Here is a 20,869-nt window from a genome sequence, read left to right as displayed (position 1 = left end):
AGGGAGCACTGGAATCACCCCCAGAATGACGGAACCAGCATGGAAAACAGTCATCATTTAAATTGGAATAGTATGACGTGGAAAATAGGCTAACTAGAGTATGCCTATAGAGCTACAGGCGTACTGAACCTAAAGTGTAAGATAAAGCTAAGATAGGGTTGGACTAGGTAAACTAAGAGGGAAACTTTCAGTGTAAATGGAGAGGTCAGGGGAAGATCATTTGAGGAGCTAGGGAGGATATAAAAGGTGGGATTCTGGGGGAAAAGGAAGGGAGGAGGAATTAGCGATTAGTGACCCTTTCATACCAGACCTAGACTGGGCCTTTGCTAGTTCTACTGTTCCCCTTCACTCTGTGGCACGACCATCCCTTTACAGATCTACATCATGAAGCAAGTCGTGTTTTCTTGGTCCTCCAAAGTTGGGTCTCCTTCAACTCGTCACACAACTTGAGCCCGTCGTAGCAGATAAAGCCTGTGATATCGCCGCTCCTTTGCTTCTGCTGGCCTCCTGCACCAATCCAGGGGTACTCGTTATCTACCGTTTCACAACCTCACGTAGCACACCGTCGGAGAAGCCAACCTATAGGAAACTATTCAAGCAATTGACGATTGATACTGCCTTAACCAGGGTTTTGCCGAGAGGGGGGAAGTGAGGGAATGAGACTCCTCGGTGAGTCATTCTTGCCCCGACCCGCCAGACCCCAACGGACAGCCGAAGGAGAATGGGACCACGACCCCGACACCACCTGAATCGAGCCATCTTGTCTCCCCTTCAAGAGGCACGAGGCCTTCTTTCTTCTCCCTCTTTCCCTCTTTCTCAGGCAAATACTCCTTGACTGACTTCGGTCTCAATCCCAACCAGTTGAGCGCACGCAGCATGGCTTCTGACGGTCGCAAACAGCCGCCATGGAGGCCCCCCAAAGCCCAACCTGACGCCCAGCTGCCCCGACTGAAGGTCGACAACAGCCTGACAAGGAGCAAGGATGACTTTGTCCCAGTCGATCCGACGGGGAAGGTGGTGACGTGGTACGCGTGTGGCCCGACAGTATACGAAGATGCCCATTTGGGCCATGCCAAGAATTACGTCTCGACCGACATCCTCCGCCGCATCATGAAGGACTACTTCGGCTTCCGTGTCAAGTTCGTTATGAATACGACCGATATCGACGACAAAATCATCCTCCAGGGCCGGCAACAGTACCTGCTCGCGCACTTCAAGCAGGAGCATGCTGCTGAGGACGACTCGGTGAGCGATTCGGTTTTGGCTGAGGTCAGAGCCGCATTTCAGCACTACATTGGCAAGAACCTTCCGTCTCTACCCTCTGATACAGCCGCGGAAGCTTTTTCTGAGGCAGTTGGCAAGGTATATAAGGAAAAGGCAGATCCACCTCTGGCCGACGCCGCGACAGCCCAGCAGGGCCAAGCTGTTACCGTCGCCGATTTGCTGTTGAGAGCCCACATCGGAACGGCACGATTGGCCGCCGAGGCCCTACAAGCCCCGGGAAAGTTGCCTGAATTTTTTGCCAAGACGGACGATATTTTGCGTCCATATCTCGATGCCTTGCATGGAGCAGAGATGGACTCCAATAACCACAAGATATACCTGGAGCTGAGCCAGAAATTCGAACGCCGCTTCTTCGAGGACATGGATGCGCTTAACGTCCTACCTCTCGACCAGCTCACTCGTGTGACTGAGTATGTCCCTAAGATTGTCGGCTTTGTTGAGAAGATCGTGGCCAATGGTTTCGGTTACGCTACCCCCGACGGCTCCGTATACTTCGATATCGACTCTTTTGAGAAGGCTGGACACAGCTACTCCCGGCTGGAGCCGTGGAACAAGAACGATCGTGCCCTCCAAGCCGATGGCGAAGGCTCTCTATCCAGGGGAAAGTCAATGAAGCGGAGTGAGAATCATTTTGCGCTGTGGAAAGCTAGCAAGCCAGGTGAGCCGGCATGGCCAAGTCCATGGGGTCGTGGGCGGCCGGGATGGCATATAGAATGCTCTGCCATGGCCTCCGAAGTGCTCGGGAAGACGATAGACATCCATTCGGGAGGCGTCGATCTTCGTTTCCCTCACCATGATAATGAGCTCGCACTATCGGAGGCGTACTGGTCGACTCCAGGCTGTCAGGTACAGTGGACAAATTACTTCATTCACATGGGGCAACTGAGGTAAGAGGTTTCAAAATGCCCCTTTCATCGCACAAGAGCGCTAACGGGTTGTAGGATTCGAGGCTTGAAGATGAGCAAGAGCCTCAAGAATTATACGACCATCAGAACAGTCCTCTCTGAAAAGGAGTGGAGTGCACGTTCTCTCCGAATCTGCTTCCTCCTCATGCCTTGGCAGGATGGCATCGAGGTCACGGACGAGTTTATGAAGGCTGTAGTCGGCTGGGAAGGCAAGCTCAACAACTTCTTTCTAAAGAGCTTGGATATCTCGAAACATTCGAGTCCGGAGACCACTACAACCGACGACCTTAGCATCGCAGACCATCAATTATTAAGCTCCCTGGCCAAGGCGAAAGACGACGTCGATACAGCTCTTTGCGATTCCTTCAACACATCAGCTGTTATGAGAATCCTCTCTGATCTTGTTACCGAGTCTAACTCAGCGGAGGCACTTTCAAGCCAGACGGTCATCTTGCTCGCCCGATGGGTAACACGCATCGTCACCATATTTGGTCTGGATCCCGAGGGAGATCTCAGCAACCAGGACCGCATAGGGTGGTCGGGCCTCGATATTCCTGCGCCAGCAAAACCCTACGTCTACCCTACGTCTCAATTGCGTGACAAGGTTCGAACCGTGGCCTGTTCCGGCTCGGTCGATCATACAGCTATCGCGAAGTTCGCTGATGGAGTTGCGGTCGCGGCGTCAGCGCCAGTGGTTGAATCCTCCAAACCATACGATCACGTACTGCAGCAGTTCCGCGCCGACATCAAGGCACTCGCTGCCCTGCAAGCGCCAGCGAAAGAACTGCTCGCCTTGTGCGACCAGCTCCGCGATGTCCACCTCTGGAACCTAGGCATCTATCTCGAGGACCGCATCAGCCCCCAGCCTGCTTTAGTCCGGCCCCTTGATAAGTTGCTCATAGAGGTGCGGAAGGAGCGAGAATCAGCTAGCATTGCGAGGGCAAAGGCTAAGCTGGAACAAGAGGCCAGGGAGGCCGAGAAGGAGAGGGAGCTGCGTGAGGGCGCCAAGGTCGATCCCTTGCTGATGTTTAGGGCCTCGGGAGAGTATTCGGAATGGGGCGAAAACGGCATCCCGACCGTGGACGCAGCGGGGAATGTGGTGTCCAAGAATAGGCGCAAGAAGCTGGTCAAATATTGGGAGAAACAGAAGAAGAGGCACGAGGAATGGCTGTTGACGCAACGGGCAGCATAGAAAAGGGGGGTCGGAAAAACGCCACTACCTCATTTCGGTGAACCTTCCGTTTTACTACTATCTCCATTTCTTTAGTCAACACGAGCTAATACCTTATCCGCAGAACACTTCAGCAATGACAATGATTATCACAACAGTCGCACTTCCCACATGTCCACAATGAGGAGCAGTGCTTGCATTTGCTTTCGTGAGTAATCACCGTGGTCAAAGCAGGGGACCACCCCATCGGACGCTAGGATTCGCAGTTTAGACAGGGGCGCAGTATGGATACACAGGTTACTTACGAAAGCCGCTTCATCATGATGTCCGCAGCTGTCATCTCCTTTCTGCTCTTTCAATACACTCACAACCAAGTCACGTCTGGGCCAGCGAATTCTGTCCTTGACATTCGGCATATTGATCAGTTCAGGCTCTAGATAGGATTGTAAGTATGTCGTCTAGATAAAGCTGGCTTGGGAGCGAGTATCCACCTACACTTACCGATCAGATTTGAAGCTGGTCAGTACCGGTAAACACTTGTGAGGCGTCTAAGACCAATTTGTTTTAGTGTCGTTCATCGAGCAAATGGGAAGGGACAACCGAAACTTTATCTACTTGTCCAAATGCCCCCCGGCCCTTCGCTCAAGACAGACCGAATCGGTGGTGCTTTATACTGAATTGGTGGCAGTTCGCCAACGAGAGGGACGCGAAGAAGGGGGTTCGGCAAGAATTGGCCGCACGAGCTTGCGTTGCTATCCCCGACCATTTCTGCTGTGTGTAAGGCTCGGATGAAGGAGCCAACAGATGGTGATGCCTTCTTGAGGCGGACTGCAGGTCGCCATGCCGATACAGAGACAACACGCTATCGGGGAGGTGGCTTGCACCCGGCTGAGCTGGAGACGACCTAATCATGGCGTAGAATATACCCACACACTTGCACAAGTCGCCCCGCCCATCTGCACCCACCCTGCGACGTTAATACTGCGTTACTGTACTTGTCATCACCTTATTTTCCGACATGTCTACAGTAGTGTCTCTTGTTTTCCGTGGGTATTCGAAGACAAAAAGTGCGCGAGATTTTGGTTACCGTGAGTGGCCCCTTTCGGGGTCCCCCGTCTCTCAGCTCAGCTTCAGCTCAGCCCTTGCATCAGCACTCGTCAGTCCTGCTCAGCTGCTCTACTCACCCCTTTAGCTGAGCAGACCCCCAACCCTGCTCGGCTAAATGCTGGGTTTTTCGATTGTTCCTTATTATTTTCTGTGTCTGTACATGTATATATTATCGAAGCCTTAATTTGGAGACCAACTTTGGAACCTTCTATGGGTCCTAAATCTTGGGGCCGAGGACATAACCCTCTCCTGCTTTATGCAGGCCCAAGGCGGTAAGACATGGGAGAACGGGATAAACTACGGAGCATCACCAGCCAAGACCGAAAGCATCGTCTGTCCCGGACAACGAGGTAACGCGATCGCACCCACCCGGCTGAGACGCTGAAGCGGGGGAATCGCCCGACAAGAAGAATAGGCCTTAGATAGCAAAAGGTGCGGTGAGCTTTCGGAGAATAAAGAAGGAAGCTTGGGAACGAATCTTGGATTTGTCCCCCAAGCTGAAGTCTTACTGGCAATTCTGCGATTGGAATCCGTTGCTTCTGCGACTGGACTCCGAACTTGTGACTGCGTGAAGATTCCGTTCCTCGTCTAAGTTCCCTTGTTGCCCACGGGCAACATCATTACCGATGAAATTTTGGGTGTCAGAAAGTGGGGGGTGTCAGAGAGGGGGGTTACGAACTTACGACTTGTTACGTTGGCCTTTTTCGAATATCCTGTTCTAACAACAGGTACCTCTCTCATTTAGGCAGCACTGTGTTGCTGCCTTACATCGATAAATCTGACCCCTCTCCAGGGTTGCCTCCCCAGTTGGCCTAATCTCAAATTCAGGAGGACCGCTTCTACGTTTTTCAAACATGACTTATTGGTCCGACCCGACCACAGCTCTTACAATTCCTTCGTAAACCCACGAATGTTGAGACGCATCCTTCGACGTCTTTATCCTATCCATCGAAAAATTCCAACGATGTGGAAGTATCAATATTCTTCGCTTGCACCTGGGCAGTTCCGTGTCATTAATCTCGATCCTGGCATGAATTCGAAACTCAGCGCCTGGCTTGAGGTTGCCGAAGGACTAGAGCAATGCAACTACGAAGCGGTGTCGTACTGTTGGGGCTCAGAGGAGCTAAACCAAGAGCTTGCTATGCACGATGGAACCGTTCTGAAGGTCACAGACTCAGCCTACAGTCTTCTATACCATCTAAGACATAGTGAAAATACCCGCAGGCTCTGGGTCGACCAACTGTGTATCAATCAGACTGATCACGCCGAAAAATCAGAACGGGTTAAGCAAATGCACAAAGTCTATAAACACACTGACAGGCTCATCATATGGCTGGGGGACGGGAGCGATGAAAGTAGCCAGGCAATGGATATACTTAACAGTGTGTCTAACCGCTTGGAGCGAGGCGGAATGATGGAATTCGGCCGTACCCAGAACCTGACCGAGGTTCCGCTGACGGCTAACTCCTCTGGATGCCTCGATATGTGGCCTTGGGAGAAAGTTGCTCGCCTGCTGAGTCGACCATGGTTCACCAGGATATGGGTAATGTCTTAATTCTTTTATTCTGACTCTAAAACTTGGACTAACTTGCTTCAGATTGTGCCAGAAGTCTTCCTTGCAGGAGACAAGGAGTCCATTGCGTGCTGCGGGTTTCGTAAAATCAGCTGGTGGAAGCTCTCCATCATCCATATGGCCTTCTTTGAGCTGCCATTCAGTCACGAGGTCAAAACATTTATCACCAGTACCAGCCTCAATTTCAGCATGTCACTGCCCCTGGAATTCTTGCGGAAGCTCGTTGAGCCCTTAGAAGAAAATTCGAAACTCTTCTACCTTCTGTGGTACTCGAAAGAAAGGCATTGCAAATACCCTAGAGATAGGATCTTTGCAATTTCAAACCTTGGCGACGGGGATCTGGTGCCCAACTACGACAGCACCTACAGTGACATCCAGGCCTTCACAGAAGTCACTAAGTTTATCATATCGAGATCTAAAAGCTTGAGGATTCTTGGCGCCTGTCAGTTGCGGAGGAATATCCCAGGATTACCAAGTTGGGTTCCGGACTGGACGTGTGATGCGTCAACCCGACCACTCAGACCCATTACAAACATTCTATTTCCCTCGGAAGCAAGTTGGTATACTGCCATGCCGCTTTCTGAACCAAGGATCGACGACTCGCCGCTGAACGAATTACATATTCATGGTTATTGCGTCGATATAATTCTTCAGACGATCTCAAACTTCGACTCCATCCCAACTAATGGCTCAATAGACACCAGAAGTCTTGTAAGAGAATTCCTAGGCCTTGCTGGGACAATCCATGATGATGGCGAAGCTTGCAATGAGTTCAGAGAAACGAAGTCATTAATGGTTAAAAAGACACTGGTATTGAACCAAAGTGAAGAGGGCATCCTCCCTGGCGGCGGCGACCCACAATTATCAAGTTTGCTGGTAACTGGGTCTCTGATGTTTCGGAGACCTTTTGTAACGGGAAAAAAAGATCTTGGCATTGGACCATATGAAGTCCTCCCTGGGGATAGGATCTGTCTGTTTCCGGGAGCAGTGGTCCCTTTCGTCCTGAGAAGAATTGGACAGCACTATATTCTCGTAGGGGAATGTTACTGCCATAACATAATGCGAGGCTCGGCCGCTAAGCATCTCGGGAAAGAATATGAGCTGGAATTATTCCACATCAGATAACTTTTCTCATTCTGGCACTGTCAGCCAGACTAATGAGAAGCTTGGCGCCCACCTCCATGGTGCTACCACTCTCCTTGGCCCCGTCATCAGCATGGCTCTCGGCGTCATGTTCCGGATTAGTTCACGACTGCCTACCTTCGCCAGCAGGGTGCCAATCTGAGCTTACGAATTGCTTTGAGACCCCGATGAGTGGATTGTCTAGGAACATGGGCCTACAGAGCTGGCTCGATTAGTGACCTTGGGCCTGGGCAAGCGGCTGGATGGGAGGGCCGATGTGTGTTGACCCTGAGCCACCCTCACAGCAACAAAGGGAACCGGTTTTTTAACAGCCTTGATATATATATCGTTACGGCGTTGACGTATCCCATTCATCTCCGAACCTGAGAAATTTCTCTGACGACGATCATTTTCTATAACGATTTAAGTAAAGCGTATGTGAGATTTAGGGTGTGCGTTTTCTGCCAGTAGGAAAGGCGAGTAAGTAGGGCAGTGGATGCGCGCTTTCTACGCGTAGGAGAAGGGAGGGTAAAAGGAGGGGACGGATGAGTCGCTTGCTACTGGTGGGCCGATCAAGGGAAGGGGCGCTTTCTACTGGTAGGCCGAGTGTCACCAGTAGGAGCCCCAAAAGAAGGCCAGAACTATATCCGCCTAGCCATACCAGTAGCGGGACATTTACTAGTAGGCTGGGTGCTACCAGTGGAGGCCGTTACTGGTAATAGCCCAGACCCCAGTCCGCCTCGCCGTACTGGTAGGGCTTCCTACTAGTAGGTCGAGTGCTACTAGTAGGAGGCCCGGTAACGGACCAGTGAAACATTTACTGGTTGGCTGGGTGCTACCCTGACCCGAGGTCAACCAAGCATGGTAACGTGACAAAAGTCGAGTACGTTGCACGTCCTTTCTCCGCGATTCTGCTAATAGCATCCAGCATCATAGCCTGGCCGTCCACGGCCTGAATCCTCGAAGCAAGAGCAATGCCGGACATGCCTGGGACACCTGGCGGACGCCTGTGGGACCCGACGGACGCCTCTGGCTCTGTGACGGCCTCCCCCCGGCATGCCCCGCAATCGCGAATCTTTCTCTATCACTACAGCTCGACGGCTGTATATGGCGAGGATAGAGGTACATTCATCGACAAGGCCTATGAGCTGCTTGAGGTGATCAGGGTGGAGAGGGACTATATGAATTCTCGTCTGATTCTTCTTATAGGACATAGCATGGGCGGATTGCTGATCAAGTAGGTACTGATCAATGCGCACAATAGCATCTATTCGACACGGGTATGCACGAATGATGAATGAGACCTGTCACTTAGAAGTCTTGAGTGCATTCCTATAGAGGTCTTTGATGTTGCTTCGCACCAGCTTGAAATTGCCTTGATCCGTCTGACTCGAACCAAACCTGCACACGAGTTCGCAGCTGTAGATTCTCGACCTACATGGGCTGTGCTGTGCCTGCGGATGATTGCGCCTCTGCGAGAAGTTTGCTGTGGGGCCTGATAGACTTGCGCCCGCTGAGCGATTCTTCGTAAAATGCCGCCCAAACACGCTATGCAATTTCCTCTCAGACGGATGCCAACTGAACTTTGTAATCCGATTGACGGTTAGGCTGACCTCGCTAACAGCGGTGCTTATGCATCTCAAGGGGCAGATGAGGACAAGGGCCAGGTCAGTTGCCGTGGTACCTCCGGAGAATGTGCACTATCTACGAATACTAGGGGTAAAGGTAAGGAAGCATTGTTGTCTCATTAATCAACTCTCATTTCTTCCGTCATCACCTTCCTGATCTAAATCATCCCGCAGGTTCTGTTCTCCTGGTCCTCCTCAGTCCAATCTCTTTCAGCTCTTCTCGCAAGTTTAGCCCCTCCCAGCAGATAAAGCCTGAGATATCGCCGCTTTTGTCCTTCTGCTAGCCTTCTGCTCGGGAAGGTTATCCTTTTAGAAAGCAGCCTTGATAGCAACGCTTGCTAACGCGGAAGTAATCCAAACGACTGTGAGAATTTCTAGCCGAGGGGGACAGAAACTAAGTCTGGTTAGCTGGGTAGACCCGAGTCAGCATGGGAGCGAAGACGTACTCTTCCGAACTAAGACGAATAAACCCAACCCAAAACAGCCACTGCGCAACCCAAAGAAGCGGCGCACACATAGCCATGAAGACTAATAGTGCAGATGCTTGTCGCGATATACCATTACCCGTTTTTTCAATACGTAGAGTACCATACGCCGTGAACATCCCTCTCTTGCCGCTTATTAACGATGTTTCTTTTGAAACCCTGCTCATGTCTATCCAATGATGGGTCAAATAATCCTCAAGGCACGTCCAGTATTCATCCAAATGGCCTACCAGTTTCTCTGCAGCACTCGAAGTGGTCCGCTTGCTCCTATGCCGTCTTGGAAAATCGGTTCTATCAGGCCCGACTAACCGATTCGACCTGTACAGCAGTGTCCGGATTAACTGGACGAAAGGTACTGTCGCGATGATGAGCCACATGAGTGCTGCGTAATACATGGCCTTGGCCGATTGCCCTCTTTCCGCACTCTCTAGACTCCTGACGTAGAAATTGTTTTCAAGACCATATTTGACGGTTAGAAACATGTAATATGACGATAAAGATTGAAGAATCAATTCCGAAAGTAAAGAAGGCGCGGCGGTCGACACATTTACCGCTTCAAATTGTTGGACGGCAATCGGCCATGTTGTCAGCCACCCAAGCCGAGGCATTGAGCACCAGAGCAGTGTCAACTGGACAACGGGAACGCCTTCATAACCGACGGTTGTGAGAATAAGAACCCCGTTCAAGCAGTTCAAAAGCAGTTCAACAGCGGCAATCAAAATCCCCTTGAAGAACCAGAGCTCCCGGGGCACCGGGTGTAGTAGTGGTTCGTGTTCCGTTTGATGGATTCCTTTCCTCTGAATCAGGAATGTGGCAAGAAAAGTAGCTAAATTAGCCAGAGCAAAGCTTCCAAGCTTCCTCTCATTCGAGGGGCAATTCTCCGGCATCATGGATCCTGGCCGGGTGATGGAGGCAATGCTTGAATTGCGTGATGGCTTGAGAGTCCATTGCCATGGAATCATCTCCAGGGGGTACGGGGAGGCCAACCGGCGCCAGTCGACTGAGAGACCCTGCCAATCCTGCACGTTTCCACAAAGATCGTGGAGCCACTCTGCATATTCTATCCGAGTCTCGAAAACCTGGCACGAACCTCCACAGGTATCGTAGTTAACGTCGCGGCAGAAGCAAGCCCTGTCTATTGTACGCTTGACTCTGCAATAGCCGCGAGAGTCGAGCTCACAAGCATCCGTTGCACATTGATCAGTTAGCTCGATAACCTCCTTCGGCATATCTGTGACACACGTTGGCCAACACCAGTCTTCGATCGGGATATACGCGAACCCTATCATTTTCAGTGTGTCCGTCCAGTTGCTAGGTAGGGACGTCGGTCCACAAGTGGCATTCATCCATAGCCGCTCCTGCGTCAAGGATATCTGTCTGGAATTGAAACAAGGCTCCTGTTTCAGATCCATAGTGAAGGCACCGCAGAAGCAGTCTTTATCAAAGAAGTTGCCTTCTCCAATGTAGCCTCCAGTGAGATCATAGCCGACAGTTACAAAACCTAGAGCGGTCATGGACTGTGAGGATTCGCTATATTCCCAAGGACGAGTAGCAGGTCCGGTACGTTGGGTAGTGCCTGTAAAACTACAGGATGCCATTACACGTTGAAATGGTTCCATTGATGGGGCAGAAACTGAGTTCCTTAGGCATGCTGGTGCTTCGTAAATCGTATTGACGGCCGCATATCCTCCAGCCAGGGAAGCTGGGGTAAGGTCTTCCGGCCCGATCGCGTCGCCGACATCGACAAGCCAGGCTCGCCCGACAGTCTTACGAACCCAATCGTATAACTGTGCTTTGGCGAGAACCGATCTGCTGCAGTACGGGAAGTAAAATTTAATAACGTCGGAGGAAATTCCCGTGCTGAGACAGCTGAGCTGGGTCAGCCATTGATGGTGAGTGCATATGAATCCAAAGTGCGAGGTGCATCGTTTGTGAGTACATTCCGTCATGGCCCTCAGCCAGGTGGATTGATCCTGCTGGGCGATACATTGTGGCATAGGAATCAAGTCTTCGGGATTGACCCAGCCGTTAAAATTGTCTTGGATCGTCGGGAGACTGTCCCCACCAGAGTTTTTGCTGGCAGTATAGAGCGCTTCTGTAGTAATTCTGTTGGCGTCAATAATGAGGTGAAGGCGTGAGGGGGGAAAATACTTGTTACCGCTCCCCCACAAACCCCAGCCACTAACAGATAGATACTGGCGAGTTTCATCTTCGTGATAGTGCTAAGAGACCTTGCGCTCGAGACTGCGCAACAAGGATGATTCCTGCGGCCTTCGTGCAGTCGAGACTCGATGCTGCTCAAGTATTATAATACGCCGCCCTCGGATACGAGAAGGCAATGAGGAGAGATAAGAATCGAGAATTCCCGATTGTGGCAACTTATTGCATGAACAACCGCGGTATGAAAATGAAATTTGCATGTTCAAATAGTGAATTTATTTCCTAACCTACTCGCATAATCAGGCATGACCAGGCATTATTGAAGCTTTCTGCCAGGAGAGGCCCCTCATTTTTAGCTCTCCCGCGGCCCGATCCGAACCACACTATCTACCATAGCTTTCCGCCCAGATAATACATTAGTGTCCGACATAGGATGCTGTAGAACTTGTGGCAGAGGCTTCCGCAGCCGAGAAACGCTACAGCAGCATTTACAGAGCTCAAACCGGCATACTAAGGATTGTTTGCGGTGCCTTAAGCATTTCTCCTCCCGGACAGCCAATCGAAAGCATTTTGTCGATTCCCTGAATCATCATGTTTGTGTGGCGAGCTGAATTTCGATACCGGAGATGATGAGAAAGAAGGGCGGTTGGCCTCCCGCGCAACCCCTCACGGGAGCCTTCGGTCTGATAGGTCCACATACCTTATGGGTCCCAGGCTCAGCATTTCCCCCGATCGCAGCCCTCGTCTTTACAAATACCACAATCATCAACTTCATCGCACATGCTGTGTCTGCGCCGTGCCCTCAACAATCTTATAAGGCTTCTCCTCTGTTCTGATTGAAAACGTGCAAATCCTCCACTCACAGCCATATCAGCCAGAGACTTATACCACCATGTCACATTTCCTGAGTGGCGCTGATCCTGTTAAAGAGCTTGGCATTCCACTTTTCGAAATCAAGGACATCCCTGGGAAAGGCAGAGGCCTGGTCGCCTGTTTCAACATTTCCGAAGGCACTCGGATCCTTTGTGAGAAGCCTCTTCTCGTAGTTCGACGCATACCGCCCGATGAGTTGGAGCTGGTCATCGCGGCAAAGTTAAAAGCTTTACCGAAGGCAAAGCAACGACAGTTCCTGTCTCTCCACAACAACTCCCCGGGAAAGTACCCGTTCAGCGGTATTACCAAGACCAATGCTCTCCCCTGCGGACCTGGCTCGCCTGTGGGCGGAGTCTACCCCACAATATGCCTCATAAACCACAGTTGTTTTCCAAATTCTCACAATAGCTGGAACACCAACGCAGAACATGAAACCATCCATGCTATCCGACCGATCAAAGCCGGAGAAGAGATCACCATCTCGTATGATCGAGGTGGTCCATCTACTGGTCGAAAAGCCTTTCTGAAAGAGGCATTCGGGTTCAATTGCAACTGCAGAGGATGCTCTCTTCCGCCCGCTGAGCTCCAAGCCAGCGACGCCCGCCGTCTACTGATCCAAAGCCTCGACAACGCCATCGGGGATCCATTTCGCATGGCGAAGAGCCCAAAAGAGAGCCTGGGGGACTGCCATTCGCTACTTCAACTGTTAAACGAGGAATACGACGGATGTGCTGGGGCGCTCAGTGCCAGACTCTACTACGATGCCTTCCAAATCTGCATTGCGCATGGAGACCAGGCTCGGGCAAGTGTGTTTGCCGAACGCGCGTACAAAGTTAGGGTCATCTGCGAGGGTGAGGATAGCCCTGAGACGCAGAGGGCGAAGTCTCTTGCGTTGAAGCCAGCGGATCATGGTAGCTTTAGATTGTGTTCTATGAAGTGGAAGACGAGGAGGGAAATGGTACCGAAGGGCTTGGATACAGCGCAGTTTGAGCAGTGGTTGTGGAGAGAGCAAAACTGAACCATCATGTCTGGCTGCGTTCCCTGGGACTCATAGAGGTTCTCGGTGAGGTTGCCCTCATCTGTAGAGTCAAGATTGGTCTTGAAGGACTGCTTCATATCGCCCAGTAACAGTTTTATTGCACAGACTGCGAAAATGATATTTATACACTCATTGCCTCTGAGATGATGCGGTAGTTCTTTTTCTTTCCTTCACAACCTGGCGGTGCTTAGCCTTTTTCAATCGCCGTCGCTTAGCCTCCTCAGATGACCTGAGTTGCACCCCGTGGACTTACTGGACATGTTCCGGAAATGGCCCAAGTGCTCAAACTTCATGTCCCTACACTCCGGGTCCCTACACTTCGGGTAGTAGCATTTGGTCGGCTCGCCGCGCTGTTCGGCACGCTCCCGCTCTTGCAGGTGACTGTCGTTGAAGTGGTCATTTTCCTATAGGGCATCATCCGTAGCAATTCAAGAGAAGAAACAAGACGCAGCTATTGAAGAGGCCAAAAAAAAAGCAGTCGCAATCGGTCGATTGTATAAATTGCCACCGGGAGCCGGCGTTCGATTTTCTCACCTACTCATGAAGGCATATCTTATGGACCTCCTAAATATACGAAAAGGAATCAGAAGAAGCTCTCCAGGAGCCGCAGAGATTGAGAAAGTTGCTACCATCGGAGAGGCCGGGTTTGAACGGCGAGAGCGACAAGGCTTTTGACATGCTCCTTGATAGAATTGTGAGATAGGCATTGGTCTCAAATACACTCTAGGGGAGATATATAGAGAAATAGATTTGATGGTGGAACATCCTCAAGCTAACTCCGCCTCTATCTTCCTTTCCAGACTCCACACCGAGTCTTGAAAGTCACTCTACATAAAAAAACTACTTTCAACAGTGGTTTCTATTATGAGAAGAAAACTACCCATCGCCCCAAAGCCCATCCCCTTAATCCTTATTAAAGTCTATCACAACTCGCCCAGCAACCTCGCCTCTTCTCAGCTGTTGGACACTCTCGGCCCACTGAGATCGTCCCCTTACTTCAGAGATTCCCTTCAGCAACCCGCGCTGGGCATAATCGAGGCAAGCCGCAGTATCCTGCATTGTGCCTACCAGCGTGCCAATAATGTGCAGGTTCTTGAACACAAAAGTACTCGGCTCGGCGCCGAGCTGGACGATGCCGGCCGGAGGGAGAGCAATGCACATTATCTTTGCACCTATTCTGTTGCCGACGAAGCTTATGGAGTCTGGAAGAGGCCCGCCCCTTTGTTAGTTACACTGTACCTGTGATTTGTGAATGATTAATAGGGGCGACTTGCCTTTGTATGCTTGGTACGCGGTCACCAGCACACCGTGTGCACCGACTCCATCAGCTATCCTAATGACCTCAGCAGTAACATCCTTAGTCGCTGTAAAGTCGACGAAGGCTTCGGCGCCCATGCTAAGGCACAAGGTTTTCTTAGCTTCCCCGCTATCAATTGCAATCGGCCGCATTCCCATGGCCCTAGATGTCTCATTAGCTCTGCCATCCATCGTACAGTTCCTTCTCTGTTTCGACAATAGCTTCTTTGTCTCGATAGCACTTCTTCCTACCTTGCAAGTTGGACTCCTTGGACGCCGACGCCGCCACCACCACCTGGGAATACAACCCAATCGCCAGCCTTCAAGCCGGAATCAATAAGGGCGCGGTGCATGGTCGACGCAGAGCACATGATCGGCCCAGCAACCTCATCGGGCACTCCATCGGGGATTCGACTAGTGTAGATGGCCGGCGTAACCATATACTGCTGATACGTGCCGGGCGACGTGAGGCCTGTCAGGTTTCCCTTGGCGCAGTAATTCTCGCGGCCATTCCAGCATTGCTCGCAGTTGTGGCAGACGTCGAGCAGCGGCTTGATGCCCACGCGGTCTCCGACCTTCCACGCGTCCCCGCATTTCGCACCGACCTTGACGACGACGCCAGCGCCCTCGTGGCCCGCGCACTTCACGCCGCTTGCTGACATTTTGGGTAGGCCCCAGTCGTTTAACATGTAGTGGACGTCGGACATGCATAGGCCGGTGACGTTGAGCCGGACGAGGAGCTCATCATCCTCTGGGCATCGGTTAGAACTCTTTTTTGGGGGACCTCATCGAGATTCGACAGCACACTTACTCGGCTCTGGAACATCGAGTTTCTGAACTTCAATAGTAAAGTCCGGGCCCTCGTTGACGACGACAGCACCCCATCCTTGCTTCGGAATATCGGTAGCCATTTGAAAGTAGTGGTCCAGATTGTCGGATTGTTGTGATGGAAGTGAGGCGAGTGGCTCCTCAGTTCAACTGTTCATTAGCTTCTTAGTCATTAACGTTAAAATAGGCTGAAGAAGTTCAATGTTTGAGTATCTATTCCTGATTCCAGCTAAATGAGGATTTTCTATTATATACTAAACAGTTTGGCTTATGAAGAAAATTAAGGACCGAGGCAGTCGGACGACTTTCCAGATGCACCATCTGCCGACCACGCAAGCAATGGGATCACTTGACCAGGGACTGATCCGCTTCGGATCCGCATTTGGGCGACGATGCTTGGACTCCGAGAGTCTGTGCATGAAGCTGGCAACAAATCCAGGCGAGTGCATGGCGTCAGCCCTGGAAAAACGTGGCGATTTCCCCTGGAACATACGGAGTACTCTCTGTGATATCAAAATCCCCGCAATTCGGGGGCCGAGGTAGTCTCCTGGTTTACTACTTTCGGATTGTGGGATTTTTGTGGCGTTGTGAAGACTCGTTTAGGGAAAATTCCATCGGAGAATCCCCCAGAATCTCCGCAGTGACTACAATTGCGGTAGCATCACCATTGCGGGGTGCAGATTATCAGGCGATGTGGGTGTGGTCCGCGGGTTTATTTTCAGGCCATGATTGGGTTGTCCCCAGCTCAGCTGGGCTCTGATCTATGCGGGGTGCGTGTGGTGTTTCATTCCATCGATCCCCGCACCGCCGGCTCGCATCGTGGTCTTCCTCAAGGCGTGTTCTTCGAGATGATTCTCCCAAAGAATGCCATCGCTGTCTCGAGCACCTCAAGGGCATCACTATCCGTTGACTGCTTCGTGAGTGTCTCTCCCGGACCCATTCTTCCCACGGAAACTAGTGTTCGGCGATAGCCCATCGCTGTCGTTAGCTAGATCCCGAAGATCGAACCATCCAATGAGAGTGCATAATGCTGGACTCACAATACTGGAACATCGATATTTCGGCCAGCACCATCGTGACTGCCCCCAAGTTTACTTCCTTTCTCCAGATTTGGTTCAGGTCATCGAATCACAGATGAGCCATTGTCCGATAACGGCTAAAAAAAGTACGGGGCCTGTTGATAACGGGACAGTAACGGAGTCCCACGTGTTACACCATCAGATGTGTCGTCGATACTGACAGAGTGGTACTTTTAAATCTGCATCAGCTCGTTCCTTCCCAATTTGCCATGCACGCACCAATTTTCGTGTTAGCGGCCCGGTTGCCAGCTGGAATGCGCTGGTGCCGGTCAGACCGAAGAACAGGAAAATGGTTTCCCGGATCAGAAACGTTTTTGTTCCTCAAGGACTTGAACCGAGAGTCCTCAATTTCAGCTCAAATTACACTCAACCCTTACGAAGCCCTTCCCCTCCTGCAACCATGGGCTTAAAATCAAGGGTCAAGGAAAGAGCGGGTCATTGATGCCTGCTTCGGACTCTTCGAGGCCCTCAACACGTGACGCGAGGCGGACTCGGATCCGCAACCGGATAACAAAACAACAGTAACATAACTTCGTACAAGCATAATCATTCCCTTCTCATCTCATTCATCTCCAAGATTCAGGAGCCCCAGAACCCCAATCATCGTCTGAGAACCACAACAGGGGACAGGGATTAAACTCCGCACAACAAAGTAACTTGGGTTAGTGTCTCTCCAAATCTGCATCCGCCACCTATTGCCTTCTCCCCTGCCCGGTGCATTCCACTCCACCATGTCCAGCGCGCGGAGCCCACTAATCGATACGAAGTTCTTCGAGATATCCCTCCAAGTCGGCTCGGCCGAGAAAGTTAAATCGATCTTTTTAAATCGATCTTTTTGACCAGGCTGCAACCACATTACCATGCCGTTCGTGCTTATGAGAACCTCGATCATTTGGCTTGGGAGCATGCGAATGGCCTCCAATACCAATATCCTGGTACCGACCGATACAGGCTCATCCAGGACGGAATCCTTCTTCGCTTGAGAAAGCAAATCACAGAAGTCATGGATCACCAGGGAAGGGATGAGGGGAACGACTAGCCCAATCCACCTTCCGAACTATCATGCACGGATCTCGACTAGGAATATTTGGGAAGGAAGGGAGAGGCGCAGAACAGCGGCATTGATTCCTTGGTTGAGAAATCGGGAAGGCATCTCCAAGGTTAGACGGGCAGCCGCGACCCCTTACTCTGTATTCTCACAGTCTCCTCCCACCTGCCTCGTAGAGGCAGTGAGTCATGTGTGATAGAGGAAGAGGAAGGTGCCGAGAAGGGACCGGGCTCAGGGAGGAAGGAGTATCGCCAGAATGGCGCCCAGCACTGGCACCACCCACCTGGGGAGGCCAGAATCGACCTTATTTTCGGCTCAGCCACGGGCGGAAGTAGCTACGTGCGCGGTTGGATATTTTTCGACTTGGCCGTGGTGGGTGGGCGGCGGCGGGTTCGTGTGCCGGAGGCGACTGGAGTCGACCTTTTTCGCGTTTGGCGGGGCCGCCGAAGGGGAAGCTTGCAGGTGGCTGTGGACCATTCCGTCCTTTGGAGCATTTTCGCCGCTATTCTCGAGATAGAAATTTTTGTCATGGGGCAGGGCCACCAGGCCCGGTAATTCTCTGGGTCGCCGCAGTGACCTGCGATCCGGTCTTGCGCCTGCGATCTCCCAAGCAAAACCAAGACACCACGTGACCCGACAACAGAGGAAATGAGACTTAGACGCATCGAAACTCCAAGTCGGCGATAGGACCACTATGGGCAGGCATGCGTAGCGCCTATTGTGTGTCTTCTGAGTCTATTTCTAGCCGCTGCTGCCATAGTGAGCTGGAATCCGCAAGGCCGCTCGGCTTGGACAGCTGCCGGTTTGGGGGTAATGGGTGTGGTGGTCGTTCCTATCCACTAGGCGGGCCAGATCTACCTCAAGAGTCGGCTTGCAGCTCTCAGGAGCCACGATTACCAACTTGTCGATGTTGTGTGAAGTCCCCAAAGCCCAGAACACCCAATCCCTGGTCGTCCTCCCCAAAGATGAGGAGGAGGAGGTGGAAAAGGTACAAGGCGCGCCAAGTTTTGGTTGACTAGGAGGGTAGTATGGCCCGTGCTCTTCTTGTTTATAATGATTGTATGCACTTGTATAATTTGAATCAGCTGAGAAAGCACTTGAGTGTAAGTAGCCTTCCCTAGCCTCCAATGCCGCATTAGGCAGTACCTCCGCGCATCTCTTCGAGCTTGACTGGGGCGACTTGTAGTCGGTAAAATTCCAAGCTTTAGCTCAAGTGTTTGCATTATTAATAACTGATTGCATCAAGTGTAGTATAATGCACGGTGGCTAATAAATTAACTAAGGGCAGACCGGGACCCCTTCATCCACGACCAATTCCGCCTCGATCCTTAGCATCAAGTGCAAGCCTCCTCCACAAGCGAGAAAGCATCAAACATAAAGTTGACCTGGCCACCATTGCACGTGCTCGAGACGGACAAGACGGGTGTAGCATTTACAGGCGTCAGGGTCCTCACCACCGATATCCACTGCGAGACTGGTCCAGGCGTGGGAGAGATGGTAGCTCCCAGCTGCACGCCGTCGAGGTAAACGGTGAACGTGCACTTGCTGATGGCGAAGTTCTGGAAGGTACCGAGAGCGTAGTGGAGCTCTAGTGTGTAGGTCTCGCCGATCTCGACATCAGACAGGGTCTGGGTGAAGGCTGCGGTCCAGCCACTTGGAAGGGTGACAAACCTACATATGTATATATAGTTAGCTTATATCTTTGGCGTCGGTAAATTACAGGAGGTAACGCACATGTAACCGTTGCCATCATATGCCGTCTGCGCGCCATCAATTCCCTGGACCCAGGCACCGGGTGGAAGAGTCCAGTGGTCCTTGCCATCCACGCCATCCTCAAAACTGGGGTTCAAGATACGGTTGGTGCAGGCGGGCGCCGCAGTTGTCGACGTCGCTGGTGCAGAGCTCGTCGTTGGGGTCTCGGTAGGCGTGGGCTCATCAACACATGGGTCCTCAACGATGGAGAAGTTGTCGAGGAGCACATCGATATCCGCCGGGAGGGCGGGATTGCAGAGCGCCCAGACTTCGAAGAGTGGGTTCGCAACCGTGGGGACAAGCGTCCTCTCCACCTCGGTATACACGCCGGGCGTCTGGAAGGCCAGAGGGATCTCGGCGCCGACGCCAGCGCTGCTAAGCCTGATTGAGATCTTGCAACCGGGTACGTTGACTTGCTGGGTTTGGCCCAGACCGTAGTAGAACTTGAGCTTGTAGGACTTGCCCACCTCCAAGGGGGTGAGAGTCTGCCTGATGTAGCCCCATGTGGCCCACCGGTGCAATTTCAACTCTCTACGGCAACACATGTTAGTTTATGCTAGTCGTGTATTACGAGGAATGTGGAGTATGGCGCACACGTAGTTGTCTTCATGCTGCGCGGGAATAGAAACATCGCCAGCTTTGACGGCACCGGTGGCAATGATCCAACCGGTGCCTCCATCTTCGAAGCTGTAGTTCTCGATAAAGTTAGTACACACAGGAGGTGTCGGCTCGGGGGTGGTGGTCGTGGCAGTGGTCGTAGGAGGCTCAGTCTCGCATCGTGGCACGATGGCAGCATGAGTTCCAACGAACGCGGTGGCCGAGAGCGCAGCGACGACAAGTCTTCGGAGACCCATATTCGAATTAGGCTTGCAGAACTAGTGTGGAGGGAGTTGTACAAAAGAGTGAGACAACAACGGCCTTTGCTGGTGAGATTCTTCAAGCCAAGAAGCGGGGATCGCGAGTTCTTCACCTTATTTATGAAAGTAACGCCCCAGTCTCGACTGGACGCCGCTGGAAAATGCAGATGCATCTGATTCGCTGAACCAAGCGAAACCGCCCCTGCAGGCACTAGAGGAACGCAAGGTGACGCTGACGGCAGGTGCAAAATTGCGGAATTTGGTCCATAGAAGCCAGCCCGCCCGTCAATAAAACGCGGTCCGGACTCCACTTACAGTCAGGGGGACCTACATTTAGAGCAATTCTAATCTCCACCATGCAGAATTCAGCCTTCAGAGGACAGACTTGCAGGGCTGCATGAGCCGTCTCCTGATGCGGAGAGCAGGTCACATTCAGCTGATCCTTGCCAAGCCCTCAGCCGCAACCCCCTGTCCGTGACCCAGCCAACAGAGCCATTTTCAGGAAGAATGCCCATTCGTCCCTTTCCCTGGAGAGCCCCGGCAAGGTGTTAGTGAAAACGGAGATCTCTACACCTAAATACTTGTAATACCGCAAAGACTAGAGTTGAATAAACCCCATACACCAAATCCGTGCTTGGGGGCGAGCTGAGGAGGGAGCGGGA

The 20,869-nt window shown here is 51.8% G+C and overlaps 3 protein-coding genes across 3 annotated transcripts; 1 reads left to right on the top strand and 2 right to left on the bottom strand.

Moving 5' to 3' along the window:
* Nucleotides 1-876: 876 nt before the first annotated feature.
* Nucleotides 877-3,381, top strand: SAPIO_CDS1854 (Uncharacterized protein; the record flags this gene model as incomplete). Its single annotated transcript, XM_016785028.1, has 2 exons — nt 877-2,171; nt 2,226-3,381. The coding sequence occupies 2 exons, from the start codon at nt 877-879 to the stop codon at nt 3,379-3,381; spliced, it is 2,451 nt and encodes an 816-aa protein (XP_016645325.1).
* Nucleotides 3,382-12,330: 8,949 nt separating this feature from the next.
* Nucleotides 12,331-15,554, bottom strand: SAPIO_CDS1853 (uncharacterized protein; the record flags this gene model as incomplete). The annotated part of the gene is made up of 8 exons (XM_016785027.1): nt 12,331-12,510; nt 13,138-13,223; nt 13,271-13,387; nt 13,601-13,751; nt 14,344-14,549; nt 14,655-14,806; nt 14,896-15,394; nt 15,455-15,554. The coding sequence occupies 8 exons, from the start codon at nt 15,552-15,554 to the stop codon at nt 12,331-12,333; spliced, it is 1,491 nt and encodes a 496-aa protein (XP_016645324.1).
* A 3,378-nt stretch (nt 15,555-18,932) lies between these two features.
* Nucleotides 18,933-20,204, bottom strand: SAPIO_CDS1852 (uncharacterized protein; the record flags this gene model as incomplete). The annotated part of the gene is made up of 3 exons (XM_016785026.1): nt 18,933-19,269; nt 19,333-19,881; nt 19,945-20,204. The coding sequence occupies 3 exons, from the start codon at nt 20,202-20,204 to the stop codon at nt 18,933-18,935; spliced, it is 1,146 nt and encodes a 381-aa protein (XP_016645323.1).
* Nucleotides 20,205-20,869: the final 665 nt, after the last annotated feature.

Source organism: Scedosporium apiospermum (assembly GCF_000732125.1).
Source record: "Scedosporium apiospermum strain IHEM 14462 chromosome Unknown SEQ_SAPIO_0077, whole genome shotgun sequence".
NCBI lineage: Eukaryota > Fungi > Ascomycota > Sordariomycetes > Microascales > Microascaceae > Scedosporium > Scedosporium apiospermum.
Note: the sequence above shows the minus strand (reverse complement) of the source record. Positions and strands in the feature narration are given on the sequence as shown.